General features: G+C 39.9%; 2 protein-coding genes across 6 annotated transcripts in view; one reads left to right on the plus strand and one right to left on the minus strand.

Annotated features, from left to right (window-relative positions):
* Window positions 1–13,590, plus strand: part of STX17 (syntaxin 17) — a 33,716-nt gene extending 20,126 nt beyond the window's left edge. For 4 of the 5 annotated variants that reach the window (XM_071554964.1, XM_071554962.1, XM_071554963.1 and 1 more), the window contains 5 exons: window positions 2,998–3,217; window positions 8,111–8,229; window positions 8,313–8,363; window positions 10,316–10,402; window positions 11,102–13,590. In XM_071554964.1, the coding sequence (XP_071411065.1) occupies window positions 2,998–3,217; window positions 8,111–8,229; window positions 8,313–8,363; window positions 10,316–10,402; window positions 11,102–11,341 (717 nt within the window). In that variant the 3' untranslated portion in view covers window positions 11,342–13,590. The remainder of the gene's footprint in view (window positions 1–2,997; window positions 3,218–8,110; window positions 8,230–8,312; window positions 8,364–10,315; window positions 10,403–11,101) is intronic. The other variant, XM_071554965.1, reaches the window with a different exon arrangement.
* Window positions 13,591–15,731: 2,141 nt separating this feature from the next.
* The window catches only part of ERP44 (endoplasmic reticulum protein 44), a 59,422-nt gene continuing 55,411 nt past the window's right edge, over window positions 15,732–19,742 (minus strand). The window contains exons 11-12 of the mRNA XM_071554971.1: window positions 18,548–18,650; window positions 15,732–16,328 (exon numbers count right to left, since the gene is read on the minus strand). Of these exons, the coding sequence (XP_071411072.1) occupies window positions 16,227–16,328; window positions 18,548–18,650 (205 nt within the window). The 3' untranslated portion in view covers window positions 15,732–16,226. The remainder of the gene's footprint in view (window positions 16,329–18,547; window positions 18,651–19,742) is intronic.

The following is a 19,742-nucleotide window of genomic DNA, read 5'->3' on the forward strand; positions in this document are numbered from 1 at the left end:
AGTTTGAAACTCAGGAGTTCCCAGAAATGAAAAGAGAATTTTTGTATTACCTTCCTTGCTAAGTAAGCTTGGTTTTAAAAGTGGAAACAGTTGGGACAAGGGTGATAAACTTTAATGCTTTACCCAGAAATTAAACTCTATTCCATTAAAATTGTTACGGAAAGAAGTCACAGTCATTTGCATATCGTAACATTTATGATGGTAAACCCTGGTGTGCTCCTAAGATATGTCCCCTCTCAGGAGGGCTGAGCTTTTTTGCTGAGCTGAATCCATTTAGCTTCTGTTTAGTTGACAGTAAAAGGAACAAGAGTCCTCTCTCCAAAAAAGAAGAGCTATTATAATTAAATTTCACCAAATAGGCAAATACCATCATCTGATTCCTCCACCTTTCTCACAAATACTTCTCTTTGGTCAGCAAAGTAATAATAAGTGGAAGGGAGGATCTGATTTAGCCATTCCTTGGAATGGATGAGTGGTTCACATCTCCTGAAGCTTCTGTTCAGGATTTGTGAAGATGCCCACCAGCAAGTTAGTGTTGTGTTGGTCACTGCACAGGACTTGTGTGTTGGCTCTCCTGGCAGTCTGCACAGCTGCAGCTGCTGCAGAGGTACAGACCCCTTGCAGGCTACATTATAACTTTATTTCAACTGCAAAAGTTTCTTTTCTTTAAAAGAACCTGCTGTGGAATCATTATTAGCTCATCCCAAACTCACTGTTGTTGCTGCTTCACAAGGTTTTATTTGACGTGTCTTTTTTTGAGGTCTCCATTATGACTAAAGACAGGATAATAATAATAATTTTGTTTCCTGAAACAAAATAGCAAGATCAGCCTCAGTCCCCTGCATATAGTTCTAACAAAAATACTTAAGTGTCGTGTTTAGTTAGTCCCATTTTGTTTCTTAAGTGAAATTCCAAGATTCTATAAAGCAAGAACTTTGGCATGTCTCTGACAGGGATGACATTCTCCTTTTTTCATACTTAGGGGCAGACCATGGGGGCAAGGTAACAGGAAGAGCAAAGTAGATTAAGATGGGAAATGTCTGAGGAAAGTTACTGGTTACCATGTTTTCTAATTTAACTCAGTATCTTGCAAAGTTATTTTTGTCTCTCCTTTTTTTCGTAATTGCCAATCAGTGTTTTTACCTGAGGCTAGTCTTAAATAATACAGCTTAATTTAGCTAGCAGTATTCTTAATTTAAGCATACAGTCTAATACAATATAATCTTGGTGATTTACCATGATTTTTACAAATCACTGGTACTGTCTTTGGATGTCTAATATCACCTGAGCAACGTTACTTCAACATGTTGTTGAATTAATTTCCTTCTTCTCTAGTAATGTTTTCTACTACTTTTTTCATAAATGTTAAAACAATTAATTCTACTTGTATATATAAATAAAAAGAGTTCTATCTAGTTCCTGCTTTTCCAGGTAAGCAATATTGCCTTTCTAAGGCATTACCTGTACCTGGTTTGTATTATGGAAGGAGATCTTTCTGTTCTGTTTCTGTTCTGCTTCTTGTTCTATTGTGGGAAAATATTGAAAGCAATTAGTAATAGTGTGATAAAGAAGAGAATTTATTATATCAATTTGTATTGCACTGTAATGAATAATTTTTATTAGTCTTATTTTCTTATAATTAGATAAAAACTTTGTCCTAAAACAGTAAGTGTTACAACTTAAACTATAAATTTCTTTTCACTTGTAGGAAGAGAAAATTTGTGTGCATTTTTAGATTTTAGAAGACTAGGCAATAAAACTCCCTCTATTTTTGCTATAGACAGGAGTGTATCTCATGGGACTGCACACAGTCTCTTCTTGCTATTTGTGAACAATTGTTATCTTCTCAAAACTCTTGTAGCTAAAGTAATATTTCTATGTTTTATTATACTTGGTATTTCAGTCAATTTTATCTGAAAAAAAAATTTTTAAAAAAAGTAATCCTTCTGCTTTGCCCCTGCAGTTGTGTTTACAAAATGAAAGTGATAGTTTTGGGATAGTTGGGGATTGTGAATGACTGTATCCCAAAGTCCTGCATCACCACAGCCACTTTTTGTTACAAAAAAAAGCAAATTTTGAGAAGCAATCACTTTATTTGGATATTATTGCAACTTGTTGTGTAAATATTTTGGCAAAGGCCTAAATTGATCACAGAAACAGAAATATCTTCAGTAATTACATTGTGAATTAATTAGTTCAATACTTTAATTGAAATCCAAACCAAAACAAACTGACTTGGAGGAGTAGATAAAGTACAAGATTTGACAGCCAGAAAATGGAAGTACTGATAGGGATGGCTTCAAAAGTATTTCTCCCTTTTTTTTGCAGTTGGCTGATAAAATGGATAAGTTCACTAGATAAGATAACAGATACCATCTCTTTCTTGATGTTTGGTTCTTCTCTAGGGGCTTTCCCTTATGGAAAGCAGGCCAGGTCGGGAAAGATGCAGCACTGCCCCCAGCGATGCCCCACTGAGCTGTTCAGGGATGGCTGTGCTGGGAGCTGCCACTCCCACTTAGTTTTTTACAGATGGAGAACTGAGTGAACTCAAGCAGAAGCAAACACTAAAAAGACAACAGACTTAGTGAGCCGGTTATGATGTAGTGACACCTCCAAAAAAGAAGTGCTAGAAAGTACAAATGCCTTCCTTCCAGAATCACAACTAACCCAGGATGGGCTCAAGGGGAGGATTCACTGTGTTACTGTAGGGATGGGGTTTTGCAGCACCTGGAGGCATCTTGGACAGACAAACCAGCTGCAGTCACAAAGTGCAGTCTGGAAAAGAAGATGGATGTATAGGAATGATGACCTGGAACACAGGGATTCCTTGAAACCTGGGAGTTCTGAGGGGTTTTTTGGTCTTAGTTTGTTAAAACTTAGGAATGGCACTTGTAAAGATTATTTCAATATCATAAAGATGATAGTTGCTTCCCAAGCACTGAAGATGTCTGGTACACAAAGTAGTGAGCTACAGAATAACTCTCAATACTGTTACAGCAACTCCGTGCCAATATAAGAGAGATGGAGAAACTCTGTTTGCGAGTCCGACAGGAAGACATCCCGGGTCTGCAGAGAATGATAAATCCCCTTAAAGAGGAAGCTTCATTTGCCATTAAAGACTTCCTGCAGCTGCATTCTGAGTCTGCAGAAGAACTTAAAAGGCAACTCCAAGGACAGGAGGATGCCTCTTTAACCAGATCTGCAACTGTAGGAGGAGGTACTACAATTTCATTTCTATATTTATTGTAGCTCTGTAATGTATCCAGTATGCAGTTTCTCTGACCAAATATAAGTGAAGTAAACAAATGAGATTTCAGCTGAATGATAGCTATTAATGAAGAAGTAGATTTCTTTCCCTACATGACACTTTTGTTATGACCTGTGACTGAATCTTGATAAGCAGAAAATGCTCAAGTATCTGAAGAATTCAATAGCTGTGGCCTTCCATGAGAAAGATAATGTAGCCTTAGATCCTGAAATAGAGCACTGTTCACAGAAAGCAGAATACTTAAATTCATGTTTAATGGGAGCTTGACGTATTTTTCCCTCCTGCAAATCACTTGATCATGTGCAAGTAATCATTTAGGCCATTTTCACTGAATTAGTGATTGAGGAAACATCACAAAGAAAACAGTTTTTACATGACAGGCAGCATAATGAGGCACTACTGAAATACATGGAAAAGGAGCAAATCTCTGGGTAAAGGAGAACATCTCTTCCTGTAGCATTTTAACTGGGTAACTGACAAGAAAAGAGAAAAGAGTTTAAATTCAGTTAAATAAAACATTTTGAAAACACACAAGTGAGACATGTTTGCTGTTCTTCCTTTTTTCTGTACAAAAAGTCTTTCTCTTCTTGTTTTGCCATTCTGTCGTCAGGACAAGCTTTTATTATGCCCTGGTACTGGCTGATGTTCTCCTGGTGATCTGTGAGAAAGTTGGTTCCATCAGGATTAAATCCTTCCACATAACAGTAATTAGTTTGATTGCTGCAGTAGCAGTACTGTTCAAAATTGTTTGAACATTTCATGTGTCTTAAAATCTAAAGAGTATTCTCAGTAAATGGCATTATAGAAGAACCTGCCATCAGATTTGATTTCATGACCCTTCTTGTTGCTACATAAAGAACTGCAAGAACTCTTTGAAATGTGATTAACGAGCTAGCAAGTCTTGTGGTTGAGCAGGGAGAAAAGTACATCTGAAGACTGGGCTTTATTTCAAGAATGTCATGGGCAGTATTATCAAAAACCCCTTGGGAAAATCAAGATGCATTGAATAGAGAATCATAGAATGGTTTGGTTAGAAGGGAACTTTAGAGGTCATCTAGTTCCAAGCCCCCTGCCATGGGCAGGGCACCTCCCACCAGACAAGAGTGCTCAGAGCTCCATCCAACCTGTCCTTGAACAGGGATGGGGCACCCCCAGCTTCTCTGGGCAGTCTGTGCCAGTGCCTCGCCACCCTCGGTGTAAAAATTCTGTCTGCTTGCAGGGCCATCAAAACAGAGTGCGAGGCTCCCAACATAGGGATTGTGACCTCTTCAACACCTGCAGCATCTTGGTGGTGGTTCAGTATTTGTGCTAATTTCTTTGTGGATTTCACAGTCTGACTATATGCTGCATTCTGCTGACTCAGATAACTGAATCTTTCTGGCACCATCTTACTCAAGTTCTCGAAAATATGATTGAACTTTCACAGGCAGTTTCTGAAATCATAATGTTCTAGAGTGAATTTCATTAAACTTTCAGGCCCTAAATAGGCCTAGCTCATCTAAATATTTTTGATGTGTTCTCTTTACATTCCAGTCTATCATGATCTTTTTTTTCTTTCTTGTTTAAATTAATTGCATCACATACTTGATTACAGCTGCCTGTTTGTATAAAGACTGACTTAATCTTTCTTTGGATCATCTGTCATTTTCTTTCTCTATCTGGCAATGCACTTACACTTCATTTATCTTCCTCTAACTTCAAAAGCATTCATAGAAACTTCCTTGCTACCATTTATGTCCCTTGGTATCTGCAACTTCTTTATGTCCTAGTCTTTCTGATACTAACTTTCCATGCTTATATTATTGCTTATGTTCATATTGTGTGTCAAATTCTTGACATCCAGGGCACTGAAAGCTCTTGCTGAAGCCATAAACATATTCCTCTGCATCAGGATAATTTGATGTCATCTTTAGGGCAGCCTATTTTGTTAGTGTCTCTCAGCAATTCTGCAGTCTTTTATCCTTTAGGAACCTCTTCCACATAGTTTCTGTTAGTAATTTAGCCAAATTTGTTGACATCTCTTTTGGGGAGAGCTCATTGTCTTCAGTATTCAGTGATCTCCTTCATACATATTAAGTCATTGCCTTCAGTCTCTTTGTGAGCTCTTCTCTGTTATGATCAGAACTGAATTCAAGATACCTCTTCCTTTGGTAGGTTGCTGCAGTTGTCCTCTATACATTCCAGTATTTCATTGGAAAGGCCTTGTCCTGGCTTACGTTGCTTTTCCAACAGGTCCACTGGTGGCAAATGGGAACTAGAGGTTAATTTCAAAGGACAGGGCTGTTGTTGAAATTTGAAATACCCTTGAAGTATGGGGGACATTGAACATTGCAGCACTTCAGAAAGATAAGGAATTGATCAGAAAGATTGGGATGAGAAGAACAGAAATGAATATAGAAATAATTCACCCCATTTAAAGTGAAACAGACAGACAGGCAGACAACTAAATACAATTTAACAGGTATTTCTTTCAAGTTTGCCTGCCTGTGAAAGTAGCTGTGCTGAATTGCTAACACAGACACAGTATATTGCCTATTCTTTTGTGCTTGGAGGCTGCAGTCCTGAAAGCAAATCTTGCCTCTTGATCTTAATCAAAGGAGCTTCAGTGTAGCCATTCTTTGTAATGTTGCTTCCCATCTGGTAGAGGAGGAAGGAGTTTACAAATTCAAATCTCCCACATAGAAGGCATGTCAGTGATATGATACAGTCCCTTCGCCCATTCACTACCCTCAGCTGAGGGCCAATAGAAGTGGAATTTAATTGCATATTAAACAAATATTAACAAAAGGTGAGACTACACTCTTAAAATTACTAAAATCTTTTAAGCAATATTGAATCTTGCAGAGCATTAGATTTTTATCTCAAGTGTAATGAGGTGCAAAGCTCCTCTGTGAAATCTGCAGAGGTGTTTTCTATTACTGCATTTCTGTGGAGATGCTGTAAGTGAACTGGTGGAGCCACTTCCATTCTCAATTCTATTAAAATTGGTTAGACTTGATAAAAAGTGAACTAGTGAATATAAATTTCTTAACCCATACTTGCAGTCCAAATGTGGCCACCTCTTACCCTTCTTGTTCTTTACCTTAGTTTTTTGAAGTGAGTGAAGAATTTTCTTGAGGAATTTTTCGCCACTAGTTTTTAGTTACTAGAAAATAACATGTAAACCAAATTAAAATTTTAATTTTTCTTGAATGTGTGGGATTGAAATAGAATACTCATAACCAATGATAAATGTCAGAGTATGTAGCAGAACTGTTTTTTCAAAAAATGCACACATTTGAATATATGATTAATTATATTGAAAAGGAGAAAGCAGTATTTTAGAACTGAGTGTAAAACATTAATTAATATGAGGTTATAAATCAAAATATGTTCTGGAAGAACAGGTGATGATTGTAGAATGTGAAGGGCTTTCCACGTCTGGATTCTTAAAGGAAAAGGGGTAGAAATAATTGGAAAGCAAAACAAGCCCAAATTAACCCCCCAAATTGCTTACTGCAGTTTTTACTCTGCTTGCTTAGTAGTTATAGCTGAATATCCATTTCATGGATGTCAGACTTCTATGGATCTGAGAACAGGAAAATGGGTCCTTAATGTATTTTGAGATACTGGGATAAAAAGGTTGAGAAATGGACAAATCCTATGAAAACGTATAATTTTTATTTTATCTTAAATTAATCCCATGAACAAGCATGCACTGTTACTGATTTTTTTATGAGTGTGATTATATTTTGTTTTCCATTGTTCGTATCTGTTACTGTTGTATAATATTATTATACCTTTACACATTCATTGTTTGTAACGATTTTAATACAATATTTACACTTTAGTATTGTTAGACATATCTAACCAGCCTTCCCCAAAATAAGCTCTCTCTTCAGACTACCCTTTCCAAGGAAGGAAACCCATGTCCTACTAAAGCCAGAAAGTGAAGTTGTCTGAATTAACATGGTCTTTGCAGTGTGTTTACATACATTCTCCAGTCTGCCTTTAAGACTGTCAAGCTCTTTCTTAATCCTTGTTACAACAAGCCAAACTTGTTTGTTACTATTCTTTATTACCACTTAATCCCTTGTCCACAATTACACACGTCCATTACATCTGTAGTGGCTCAAGAGTGGGCTCTGACTGGAGGAGGTACCTGTGTGTCTGTTCATTGCATCTGCTCTCCCCCATGCCACCTCACTGTCTCTCATTCCCCGGTTTTTCCACTTTGTACTTCATCCTAAACTCTTCTGCATTCAGTCCAGGTGATTTAGAAAGGGACATACTTGAAAATATCTTGTGTACAACTCTGAGCTGCAAATGTTTGTTGTCCTCACTGTACCATTACCCAACCAGATCTAGCACTGAATGCTGAGCACGTTACTTGTTTTTTACTGCTTTTACTTTGGAAGTCTTTTCCTCCAGATTCTTTTAGCCACAAGTGGCTGAAATTCAAACCAGTGGAATGATAATCATACAGTGAATAACTGTCTGTTCAGTTTTGGAAGTGCAGTGTTTTTATGTGTCATATGTAAATGAAAAGCTTTTGTCCCAGGCTCAGTTTTCTTAGCCCAATCTATACAACATTAATTAAATGACCTTGAATTCAGGAGTATAATTTAATATCACTCTCAGGACTCATTATGAAACTCTGCTGATAGAAATGAATCTATTTCTTTGTCAGTAACATCCTTTTAAGAAACTGCCTAGTGCTGTAAGACTTCTCCCTATAGGATCATTTTCAGGGCTGTTGCTTGGCTTGAATTAGGTTACGTACCAGGTTACCCTTGAAAAAATTTCAAGAGTGAGAAAGTTTGCACATCACCTGCATTCTGATTCAGTGAATTTCTCATTCAGAAACTTTATATAACACAGAAGTGAAGGATGGCTCCCAAAGTTTAATCCAGATCTACTCCCGTCTTCCGGAAATACCTCAAGAGGAAAATGCAGCCGAATCCTGGGAAAGTTTAGAAGAGGTATGTTGGAACTCCCTTACTGCCACATTGGTGCTCTTGTTTTTAGCAACTATTACAAAATAACATTTGTTTTCTCTTTGTAGGACTTGATTGAGCTCAGCCAGTTGGTGACTGATTTTTCTGTCTTAGTCAGCGTGAGTATTAATTCTGTGTTCTATCCATGTAGAGTCTTGTGCAAAAAGAGAGTGAATGGGTTACTGTTACTCTTAGGTGGGCACAGAAAAAGGATGAGCAACACTTCTGCCCGTAACCTGCTCAGTCTGGGCTAATGTCACTTGATCAAAGCAACAGAACAGCAAAATAACATTAACTGAATTTATTCCAATATTAAAGGCTACAAAACTCTAGTCACTGTTGGGAACTTCAGGAAGGTGCCAGTAGAGGCAGAGCAGTTTCCCCACGGTGAGCCGAGATGCCTGTACAAAAGTGCTGTCTTTGCTTCTTGGGACCTATGGTAAATACACCCATAGTTTGAAAGAGGGACATTAGACACTGTCCAAGCCATAGGTGATGCATGTAATGTTTACAAGAAGAATGGTCAAAAGCATTAGTTTAACTACTCTGCTGCTCTGTCTGGTTACAAAACTAACAGCTCTTCCTTCCCTACATTGGTGAGTCATTGACGCAGGTGATTCTGTGGCTCTCCTGTGGATTCAGGCTCTGCCCAGGTAACTTTTTGAGGAGCCAGTTGTCTTCTGCTTCAGCACTAGTGCTGGTAGTTGCTCCTGAGTTTTGTGACTAGAACAACTACAGTCTTCTAGGCAGTGGCCACAAGCTGAACTTAGTAGAAGCTCTAGTGTTAACTGCAGACTTCTACCCATTAACTGTTACAGTTTCTAACTAATGGTGGCAACAGCCGTCACTGCACAAGGTGGGTGGTTCTCAGGTACTTTTTCTAACTTAATCAGAGGTACCAGAAAAATCCCTCACTTTTATCATGCTCGTTGTCTGCTCTCACAACACTGCCAAAAAGTCTTCATCATCCACACCCTGTTCCCAGTGTTTAGTACTTCCTTTGCCACGGGGTATTTAAATGCACAGTTCCCATCTTCTAGGAGAGTTCTTTAATCTCCTTGATAGGGATAGTAGGGATAAATAAGGTAGATTTTATCCTCTCTGTCAAGTATGTGCTGCTTCACCTATACAAATAAACTAAGAACCGTGAGGCTGGGGAGGGACTGCAAAAAATTTCATTTAGTCTCCTAAAGGTTAAAGCAAGAGGTCCTGTTCCCAGGACTTTCTGGAGTTTACGTGTAACCACCATTAGATATAATACCAAGCATCTAAAGTGTGTGGACCACATAGTAGATGAAGATACCAGAGCTGGTGGACTCAGCAGTTTCTGAATTAGAAGAAGGCAAAGTTCAGAATGCCTTTTATTTTAATGCTGAACATCAGCTGTCTCATTATTTTGTGACATAAAACAGCCTGGGTACTGCTGAGAATAAAATAAGAACAAACAAATCCACAGACCCCTTTATCTTCCGCTCCAGTGTTCCCTGAGAGAGACTGCAGGGGAATCTGCCTGCATTTGGAGAAAGGATGAAATGTTTTTGTAAAATCAAACAGTAAAATACAGAGCAACATCAAGTGTATTTTCAATGCAAAGTTAAGTCACTTAATGTTGCAATTAAACGCTTCTGCTTAGATTTCTTGATGCAGCTTTGTATATTGGAGTTTGTACTGATCTTATAAATGCTCTTTATAGAATATTTTTTGAACATGAAAGTCAGCAGGAAACAAAAAGGCTAGTTTGGATTATTTTTCCCTTTGGAATGCGAATTCATCTATTCACAGAGAAGATTTGGAAATCACAGGGTTTGGGTTATTTTCTCTAACTGCAGCAAGACATTGTCTAATTCTCACACCATATTATTAGTTAATAGTTTAGATTTTTGTAAAGTAAGTCTGTAGTTTCAGCAGAGGTTATCAGATGCTAATCATGAGGCACCATTAGGGCTGCTGGATGCAGTGGGTAGCAGATGAAAGTGGCTGTGGGGCCCTGATTACAGGCATTAAAATGGTGTGTATTGGCTCACTGCTGCTTCCCAGCAGGTTACCTCACTCATAATTCCTTTGCATCTAGTCTCAGCAGGAGAAGATTGACAGGATTGAAGACCATGTCAACAGTGCTGCTGCGAATGTTGAAGAGGGAACCAAAAACCTGGGGAAGGTAGGGCTGTGCTCCTGCTGGCCAATCAATGGTACTCTGCCTCCCAGCAATCCTCTATTAACCCAATTGATCTGCCGTCTTTAATGCTGAGGGAACCAGCAATTAAGAAAATAAGGAAGAAATGACCCACAGGTAGCAGAGAAAAAAAATAAATCAATCTGTCTTGTAATTTTCTGTCACATCCAGGCTACTAGGAAATACAATTATTTAATTTTGGGGGGGCTTTTGTTAGTGCTGTTCTGAGGCTGCTTTGGTTTACTTGCAAAGACAAGTGCATTTGGTGACTGAATCACATAGACATAAACCAAGAGGTTGATGATGTCATTTCCATACCCTTCCATGTAGATGTCAGTTGCTAAATAAGCCCCAAGCCTCGAGTCAGACATGTTACTGAAAAGTGTGACCATTTTCTCAGTTTCTTATTTGATTTAATGATGCAACCAGCTCATACCCAGTGTACATTAAAGCCAGAACCATGTCAAAGGACCTGGTTCACAACTGCATACAGGAGACAGCTCAATTTTGAATTGTTTTTAGTACATTTTGTCATACATGTGTGATAGTTGAGCATCTTTTTTAAAATACTAATTTGTAAAGTTTATTTATCACTGAGCATTCAAGTAATTGCCAAGAGCAGTGAGGGGAAAATGCACATCACCACAGGCAAGTATTCTAACTGTATTTTTTTTCCCGTTACAGGCTGCGAAATACAAGCTGGCAGCTCTGCCTGTGGCAGGTGCAGTCATTGGTGGAGTGGTGGGGGGTCCTATTGGTCTCCTTGCAGGCTTCAAAGTGGCAGGAATTGCAGCTGCACTTGGTGGTGGGATTTTGGGCTTCACAGGTGGAAAATTGATACAAAGGAAAAAACAAAAAATGATTGAGCAGGTCTCTTCCAGCTGTCCAGAGCTTTCTCACCAAAGTGCCAAGAAATCCAGCTGAAGTGTAGATTCATTATGGCCAGGAACAACAGTGTAGTAGCCACGCTAATGACAGACTTGCAGCCTTATGCTTTAAATACAAGGCTGAGTTGTGTGAGTTTTGATGACATTACTGTTCGTGGGAGGGCTGAAACAGTCATGTCAGAATTTCTCTTTTCAGACATGGTGACATCAGTCCTTTGAAAATTACATGGATAACTTTTAATTATAAAATCCTTAAATGAGCTATATGCACATCTGTAATGATGGGTGACAGGTGCTTCATGCCAATTTTGCACAAAGTGTCTTGCAGATGATATAAAAAGAGATACTTGGAAAACCCTTGTGCTTTCCCGTGAATGCCTTGACAAGCTGGAGCTTTTATGGTAGTGCTCCAAAGGAAAGGAAATAAACGCCATCAGTCTTTCATAGTCATAGTATTTTAAATTTACTTTCATTTATCCGGATTCCCAAACTTCCTGTGTAAATCTCTGGGATATGACTATGTGCACTTAGTAATGCACGGGAAAGTGTCAGTTGTCATAAGAGAAGGTGAAAATGTTGGGTGAGCAATGTGGAAAAAAAGTCATGTATATATCATATATATCACACCTGCCTCCACCAGCCATATCAGATCAGCACTGGAACCAGCTTTTCCTCTTTTTCAGGTACCTTATTTTTAATTTGTAAGTACACTTTCACCTTGCTCAAAGTGTAGTTGTGAATTAAACAGTCTAAGCAGCAACCCTGCAGGAACTGCTTCTGGAGGATAGTAATTTTCCATAGTTGTTCAGCTCCTTGGCTTGTCCTGAGAACACCATGTAGAGTGAAGAGCCAAGCTCTGACATTCTGAACCTGAAGCCTCATCTTGCTTAAGTTGCACTTACTGCAAGGTGTTGCCCTTGCTTCTTGTCTCCTGGAACCCACAGCACTCTGGTGGGAGAGCTAAACAGCTTCCCTGGAAGGCAGTGCTGCAGCATCTTACCATCCTTATGAAGCCTTTTGCTTCTGAAGCAGCCATTCTTAAATAGAGAAGTGTCAATGTGTTCTTATTGTCACATACTTGTACTATTGTCACAAAATCTGCTGTTTGGCACATGGTCCTACCTCCGTCTTTTCACAACAGTTCCCACACTACTGCTGCTACTGTTTTTGGTGGGGGAGGGGGGGGAATGGAGACTGAGGTTGTGAAGCCACTTCTTAGATTGGTCAATTCATCCCGAGCTCTGCTTGAGTCCAGTTTTATGAGGTGCACACTGGAGTCAGTGTTGGGATAAGGCTCCCTAGCAGGGAACACTGTCCAAGGAAGCATACTGTAGAAAGAGCTCGTTTTGAATAACCAGTACTTTGATATCATCACTGGAAATCACTGTCTGCAAATGACAGATGATGGGGTTTTGTGCCTACAGACACTGTAAGCAACTGTTAGTTACAGCACAAATAACTTCTGAGCAGTTCTTCCTTATTACTTTTAAATTACTATCAGCCAGAGCATTATGTCTATTTTAAGTAGGTCTGAGGCTCAGGGAAGCAATGTGTGCAAGAACAGTTTTCACCAGTAATTGCATGTGTTAAAGCCATGGTGCCTCCATTGGTGAAATCAGCTGGAGTGGAAAACATGACCCGAGTAATTCAGCTCATTGCTCCTGACAGGGAAAAAGCGCTTTTCTTTAAACGCATCTACTTCGGATCTAAACAGAGTTAATGAGCTTGTGACAACTTCATAGGCTGTTCATTCTGTTGATATTTATTTTCTATATTTAGAGGAAGACACTAAGGAAAAAAAGTGGTTTTAATCAAAAACTGTGGTAGATTCTTTGTATCATTTTAAACTACTGTATCTGCTTTCCTCCTGTATGTTGTGAAACCTCCTGCATTTAAATGACAGCAGCCACATCAGTGATGTGACTCCATCCTCTCCCCCCAACCTACATTAATGCCACGACAATCTAAATTCATAAGACTGAATTCCTGCCCCAGCTTACACAAATTCAGCTTGGTATGCACTCATTTTATGAAATGTCTAGCATGAAAACTATTCTTCCCCTTGTGTCTTTAAGGAAGCAATTTCAAAGCATTGTGTACACACGAGATGTGGGAGACTGTTATTTAAGCTATGATTTTTTAAAATAGGTGGGTTATTTACATATGTGAAGAAACATCAGCATCTGAGTAACCAAACTAGCATTTAAATTGCTAGGCATGTTAGTCAGAAGAATTGTAAAATATAAATAATTCTTTCAGACCAAATAAAAGCTTTTTCGTATGAGACTGGTTGTAGCATTTACTGAGCATGTTGGGGCTTGTTTCCTTTCAGCATCTAAAAGATTAATCCCGCCCAGATTTTATATTACTGAAATAATTGCCTTACCAAGATTGAAGAATCCTGTATTGAATTACCAAACACATGCTTTGGCTGTTGAAATATTTGCATTGACTAAAATTAATACAAGTTCCTGAAGGGCCACATGCATCTAGTACCTTGTACACTCATGCCAGCTCAGAAATGAACTCTGCAATTTCAATTAAAGAGTTTGGAGTGGTTTCATTCCATATAGGATAATACTAATACTTTTGACAATTTCCCTTGGAATCTTTGAGAAGTGTTAATAAAGGGAGTGGTAAGCTGAGCACCAAATAGTTAAAATACAGATGATCAGAGTCCAAGGGCTCAATTTGAAATACAGCTTAGATTTTTGTCCAGTACTTGCTCTCTCCAGGCAATTAAATTTTCTGTATCACCAGACATATAAAAGCTCAAGTGACACTCAGCAGCATGTTAGGCAAGCACAGCTTGACTTCAGCTGTTCAACCTTCTGCTTGCAAATAGAAAGGTCACTTGAACACAGCTATAGCCAGGTCAGTGGGCATCAAGAACCCAGGAGAATCAGGTCCAATTCCAGTGAATACACACTGAAGTGTGTAATTGTCATGAAACTTTACAGCTAAGTGTCCACCTAGTGCTGGGATGCCAAAGCTCTGGGAACAAGTCCTTACTCTGAAACACAAACCTGGATTTAGGAATGGCAGAGGGTCTTCACCTTTTTCACTTTCTAGCTGAAAGCACCGGCCACTGGGTGGGTGGATGATGAGGAAGCAATCTTTCTCCAGAAAGAGAAGTTTAGAGATCTTCCACTGAACAGCATTTATAAATAAGAATCCCAAGGAAAAACAGGAACCTCAGAGAAACAAGATGAGTACTTGCAGGCACCATGCAGGAATTGACTAAAATTTCAGGTGCCAGAGTTGTATAGAACCACCTGTAGATAACAAGTGGCAGCCTTAAAACCACACCCTGCTCGGATCTTCAGATTCCAACTGGAAGGCAGTATGACTCAGCTGTCAAAAATGCTTGGTTTGGCACAAGGTGGAGAATGGAACAGGAGAAGGCCAAAACCACAGATTCACAAAACCAGCAAAAAGTATACCTGTAAACAAAACCCTGCAATGCTCTTTTCAGCTCTCAAATCTGCAGCTGCTCAGTTTGCTGTGGCTCAGTGTGGGTGGGCACTAGTGACTCTGTCCTTGGAATTGCCCCCTAGAAAGCTCCTGTTGCTGGTGCTGCAGGGGCTTTACGCAGGAGGCTGTCCTGGGATCAGCTTCTGCCACAGCTGCACTGGACCCGTAAGTCTGTCGGTAGCTCAGCAGGCAGCACCCACAGCTGAGGCAAAAGGAAACCTGAACAGTGACTGCACAAGGTGGGGTGCTCTGCTCAGTAAACCTGAACCCAGGGTTCCACCTGTCCAGAGAACAACCTCGCTTCTAAGGACACTGAACCTTGGGGGCCCAAGTCATTCTTTGTAGTAAGTGTACTGTACAAATCCAGTAGTAATTAGTCTCCAGCAATTCACCACAAATTAACGGATATTGTTCATCTTGGAGCTTCTGTAAGTTCATCTCACCCAGCAGCTTGAAGATTAGTTGGGAAAAGCCCATACTCTGCTGGTGTTCCTAACAGAAAAGCCCACATGGAAAGTAGCAATTCCTTCTTCAGAGCAGAATTCAAAGATTTTGCAGTAAGGCACAAGCCAGAAAAAGAGACTAACAGAAAATTTGCAGTGACTGTTTGAACAATGTCTGCCAGAAAGGCAGGGAGCCAGAGGGAAAAACCTCAAGTAACAAAAATGCCCCGAGATAATCCCAACATACATACAGATACTTATTTGGAACTGACAAAACTCAAATGCCAGTCCAGCCCCAGTTCTCTCTTACTGTGAAGGGTTTCCAACATTCATATTCTTTTAACACAACCATGTGGGTAACACTCCTAATTCCAAGGAATCGGAGTAGGTCAATACAGTCCCTTCATTCAAAGTACAGCCATTATCATTAAACCTTTCCTTTCCTCCTCCTCACAAGGTATTCAGGGTGGTTTAATCGCTTGGACATTTACAGCCAGTAAAAGCACCACACAAGATTCTGTAAAACTTTAATTTATTCCCCTCCCAAGTATCCAGAATAGAAGACCCTCTTAAGTTGGAGAAAGATGTGACAAAGAAATAGATTACCAGGATAGCTGTTCACATGAAGAAGAAAAAGCACATACTACCAAGGTTACACAGAAAACAACCCAGAAATCCTATTTAATGGGGTAGTGCAAGTTAACAGCATGTCTCTGGCAAGGATACCTTCATTTGGATTATAAAAGTTTTACAGAACAGAGTTAGATCAAGAGTCTGGATGGGTCTCTGATATTTTACTATAGCATTAAGAATGTACTGTTTGAAAGATGCTGTACAGAATGACCCACCAAACAAATGTATTTACAAGCCTGGGGAGAAAAAAATTATTTTTCAGTTTATTCAAAATAAAAATACACATAGAATTATGAAAATATAGGTTTACTATTTCCACCACACAGAAGTCAACGCTGCTGTCTGAAAGGCTTGCAAGATCATTTCAAGTTTTTAAAGTTCATCTTTTTCCCTCAATAAGGTGTACCTATGTTCACTGGGTGCCAGTTTCTGGAATGAGCTCTCTGGTGGGCTGCTTGCTAAATCCTGAATTGGCTGAAAAACAGAACAAACGGTAACATTGTTTGTTAGACTAATTTTAATAATCATTCACTTCCATTAAATCAGTTTCTAGCATTAATTATGGGAGTGTATGAATGTCCAGGATTCCCACAAACTGAGTTGTTTTTTTCTTTTTGGAAGTCATGTTGTGAGTCCCAAGTAGGCGGAACACACACACAGACACACTAAGAAAGCACTTTCATTTAAGGATATTTCTCTTTTTGGCTCATATCAAAGGTAAAGGTCATCACACCAGTTACTTACAAATCATTTAGAAGTATTTCAAATGTACCCCACTGTATATTTGCATGAGTCTGTCTACCACTTGCTTCAAGGGCATTCTAGTTTGTGTTGTGTGTATTACGAGATGCACCAGGGCAAAAGTGACATCGCTGACAAAGTATTTTAGAATTAGTTTTCTATGGAAACTTAAGAAAAAACAACCCCCAACACAAACCCCATGCAATTCAAGGTATGTAGGTGAGCAAAGATGGCAGCCTCCAGTTTACCAAGGCCAGACTTCCATCACATGCACATCCACAAGATGGCAGGATGCCATATGGAGATGGAATGCAAACATCCCAGGCTGAGTGTGCATTTCTCAAGGCAGAATAGATTCGAGCAAGCCTGCAGCTCGAGGCTACATGTCTGTGCCCAGAGAAGCAGGCAGCAGGATCCAAGAGCTCAGCAGGCAACAGAATCCAAGAGCTCAGCAGGCAACAGAATCCAAGAGCTCAGCAGGCTTCCTCTCTCTGGCCAAGCCTCCTCCTCACAGCAAGTGCCTCAGAGCGTCTCTTCCTCAGGCACACCTGTCCACCTCCAAGCTGACAGACTGCCTGGCCTGTGCCTCAGTCTCCAGCCCTGGTTTCTGCACCTCCTCCTGTTGACTGGAATTCTGGTTGCTCAATGAATACCAGAGAAAAACAGGTAACTAGTAGTTAAATGAGTAACTGTTGAGACAATTCAGCCCACGTGTTTTCTCGGTCAGTCATGCCAACATTCAAAAGCAGTCATTCTCCTGGCCAAGGCAAGACCTCCAAACTTTTCATGCTTTTAAATGTTAGCTTTGAGCAGGGCAACAGGAGGCTGCATTCACAGGGCTTACCTCAGTGCCACCCTTACACATCCCACAGAGCAGCAGGAACATGACCCTGTAGCTATAGTTTGTGTCCCTCACCCCTGGGTTCTCAGATGGCCCAAGGCATCCCAACACAAGGGCACTGGGTCTCCTCTGGGACCAAAGGGCTCTTTGAGCCCAGACAATGCAACGTGTAACTTGGAAGAAGTTTTTAAAAGTGGTTATTTCTTTAAACAGTGCTCGAGGTAATGACAATGTTCCCTGACAGGCTGTTACATTTGCACCTTTCAGCATGACACCAAGCACAGGAGCTGAGTGGTGTATAAAGAAGATACAAGGCTGCTCAAGACACAGAAGACTGGGCTGAGCAGAGGGAATCAGGGCTGCTCATGTCCTTTCTTTCCTGACACTGAGGTGCTCCTGAGTTTTGTCCAGAAAACAATCTAGTAGTTGTGTTCCTGAAGAGATCCCAGGAGTGACTTCAAGGCACGTAATTACACAACATGACAACCTTTGAGCAGAACCACGAGGAATCCAAAGTGTCAAGTGCAGCCTTTGAGCACAACTAATGCCATTTGTTAACTGCATGGATAAAAGCAGTAAGGCCTATTACTGCTTATCCATCTTTTCTTAATGCTCTAAGAATCTGCCTCCGTCTCCTGCTTGGATTGCCAACTTTCTATACAAAACATTCAATCAATTGTTCTTTCCCCTCAGAAGCACCCTGTAATAGTGTGGGTTTTGGGAAATAATGCAGCTGTGATGTACTATCAGCCTTTGCACTGAAGTCATACAAAAATCACATAAGTCACATAAGAGCAGCTCGATGAGGTCAGAATGGTCATCTAGCCCAAGATCTTCAGTTCAAGTGGAGAACATATTCTTAGATATTCTATACTCCTCCCTTGTTCAAGGCAAACAGGTACCACAGTACCCCTAATACTCTCCTTGCGTTTACTCAAAGACAGTTAAAGGAAGTGCCAAGCAGAAGTGGCAATGTTGCACTTCTGTAAACAGATTTCTCCTTCAGGAGACAGAAATTAAAAGTACAAACATATTAGAAAATACAGCTCTGACAAGTAAAAAGAACACCTTTAATAAATGGCCAAATTAAATGTGTTTCTTGTAACCTTACCTGACCAGGTGCTACATCAGTTGGATCAGGGCCATGATGAAACTCTCTATGCAATTTTCCAGAATGCAAGTCTAATACAAATTGCTTCAGTTTACCCGGAATTCTGGAACAAATTCAACAGAAACACCCACATGTTTATTACAAGTGAAGTCCAAACACAGCAGATTTGAAAGTGCACTGTTTAGAGTAGCCAACTTTTGTTTATCTAGCACACTATGCCCACTTTGAGGTAACGAAGAGAGGACAGGAAGCCAAATGCTAAGGTATCCTACCAGCTTCTTTTTCTTTCCACTGTCTCTTGAGAACACAGCAAGTATTTCATCTTTTCAATAACTCCCACAGAGTTGTACCAGCCGGTAACTTCATTGTGTACTCACTTCAGCTCCCCACTAACCATAATGTAAGAGGGAACAGCAGGTTCCAAATGCACAGTTTACAGATACAAATGACAGTTGGGTACCAGTATTGACAAAACATCTTTGAAAGGCTCTCTACTGCCTCAGCAACTGCATATACACCAGAGATAAGAACTAGGAGGATATCAATGTAAATCTAATCTGAGATCATCTACTGTCACCCACAGCAAACACGCTAAACTACAGCATCCAGTTTTATTTGTGAAATGCCAGATAGACTAAAAAGCTCAAAGTGAAGAGTTGATCTAGTAAATATTAAGGATGAGATAAAAAAATTATAACCATAAGCACTATGCATGTAATCAAAAGGTAATGTCTGAATGGAGACAGGTTTTGTGGGCAGTCTTTCATCAAACCATTTAGGAAAGAGGAAAAAAGTGTGGTCAGAGGCTATCAGCAACATTTCACAGTCAGAAAACTCTATGGATAAAATGCAGCATAATATAGAGTCAGAGGGTATCACTACAGCAATGTCTGTTACTAATCAGTATTACAGTGGTACTTTAAAGGGGTGTCATCTCTTCCCTTCCTGGATAAGATGAGGAATTAGTACTGATGGAGAGAAGAAGGTTCATTCTAGCCTATTTAGAGGGAGCAGCAGAATCACTGCTCCCTGCTTTACCCTGGGCTCCTGCCCTGTTCTAGGGCAGGCACCTTGCTGGAGATATTCTGCTCTCCTAATTCAACACGGGCACTTGGTGCCTACAGCCTTGTGTGGCTCAGCCTTTTCTCAGTCAAAAGCTACAACTGATCTCTTGGCTGGCTTTGCCAGCCACCAT

Source organism: Pithys albifrons, chromosome 4, assembly GCF_047495875.1.
Source record: "Pithys albifrons albifrons isolate INPA30051 chromosome 4, PitAlb_v1, whole genome shotgun sequence".
Lineage (NCBI taxonomy): Eukaryota > Metazoa > Chordata > Aves > Passeriformes > Thamnophilidae > Pithys > Pithys albifrons.